Source organism: Eimeria mitis, genomic scaffold (genome assembly GCF_000499745.2).
Source record: "Eimeria mitis Houghton genomic scaffold, Emh_scaff2388, whole genome shotgun sequence".
Lineage (NCBI taxonomy): Eukaryota > Apicomplexa > Conoidasida > Eucoccidiorida > Eimeriidae > Eimeria > Eimeria mitis.
Window position 1 is genome coordinate 6,588 of NW_013570723.1, and position 1,605 is coordinate 8,192.

General features: G+C 45.3%; 1 protein-coding gene across 1 annotated transcript; it reads right to left on the minus strand.

Moving 5' to 3' along the window:
• Window positions 1-1,079: 1,079 nt before the first annotated feature.
• EMH_0053050 (uncharacterized protein) lies at window positions 1,080-1,451 on the minus strand (the record flags this gene model as incomplete). Its single annotated transcript, XM_013496941.1, has 1 exon — window positions 1,080-1,451. The coding sequence occupies one exon, from the start codon at window positions 1,449-1,451 to the stop codon at window positions 1,080-1,082; it is 372 nt and encodes a 123-aa protein (XP_013352395.1).
• Window positions 1,452-1,605: the final 154 nt, after the last annotated feature.

Consider the following 1,605-nt stretch of genomic DNA (forward strand, 5'->3'; position numbering starts at 1 on the left):
ATATTGTTATTGTTTCTGTTTGTGTGTTACATTATATATTATTTTATCTTTTGCTTTTCTTTCTCATAAATTAAATGCTCCTCTATAAGCTCTGCAGCTGCTGTAGAGGCAGCAAGACGCCGAGCAGCCAACAGGCACACTGTACTAAACCCTAAACCCTAAACCCTAAACCCTAAACCCTAAACCCTAGAATGTTTTTAATTGTTGTTCTTTGTTATACTTTAGTGGCGCTTCAGCCTTAAGGCTTGTCGCCTTAGCCGTTTTTTTTTTTTTTTTTTTTTTTTTTTTTNTTTTTTTTTTTTTTTTTTTTTTTTCTTACTTTCTCCTTGGGTGTGTTAGTTCGTGTTGTATCTACTACTAAATAAAAACAATATAAATAATATTATAATATTATAATATTATAATATTATAGTTTATATATTATATTATATATAATATTATAATATTATAATATTATAATATTCTCAGTGTTATGTGTATATCTTTATCTTTATACAGTTGTTATTAAGTAAACTTTTACTTACACGCGTGCGTGAAGGCTACTAAGAGCCAGGAAAATATTTGTATCGGCAACGCATGCAACGAATGGGGCTTTTATTTTTTCATATATATCTTATGCATGCATGCGTGCATGCATGCATGCATGCATGCATGCATGCGTGGTGTTAGTGGCCCCGAAGCAAGAGCGGAAACCCTAAACCCTAAACCTCCCTATACACCCGGAATAACACCTACTACAAGGCCAAGGGCTGACGATGAACCCCCGCAACGGCTGCCACTGAGAAACCCTAAACCCTAAACCCTAAACCCTAAACCCTAAACCCTAAATCCGATGCCCGCAGGAAGTGTTTATAGACAATAAGCAGACTGCTGAGCTAGCCACATACCCTAAAGAAGATAGAGAGTCACGGAGAATACATGTTTCAGCTAGCTGGCTAGCTAGCTAGCTAGCTAGCTGGCTAGCTAGCTAGCTAGCCACGGAAAGAAACACAGTTGCTGAGGATGCTGGGGTGTCCATGCACCTTCAAGTTGCTGCAGCCCGCTTAGGAAGGGGAGCTGCCGCTTTAAATGGCGGACTGCTACTGCTGCTGCTGCTGCTGTTGCTGCTGCTGCTGCTGCTGCTGCTGCTGAATCCCTTGCTGAGAGGAGAGTGTTTCTGCTGTTAAGTGGAACTGCTGCTGCTGCTGCTGCTGCTGCGGCATATAGTCCCACGGGGCCTGCGCCTGCAGCTGTTGTTGCTTGGCGAGTTGCTGCTGCTGCTGCAGTTGCTCCTGCAGCAGCATCTGCTGCTGCTGCTGCTGCTGCTGCAGCAGCACGTGTTGATACTGAGAAGGCTCAATGAGCAGAAACTCATTCCCCTGCAGCAGCGGCATCCCCTGTAGCTGCTGCGAGCTAGCAAGGATTTCGCTGGGGTGTACAAGCAGCAGCTGCTGCGGCTGCTGGCTATGCATGCCCCCTTGTGCGGCAGGTTGCAGCTGCAGCAGCTGCTGCTGCTGCAGCTGCCCCAGCAGCTGCTGGTTGTTCAGCAGCACAGACTCCAGGGTATCGGGGTTTTGAAACGGGAAGCCGAAAGCACCTTGATCATAGCAACCCTCTGCTGCTGCT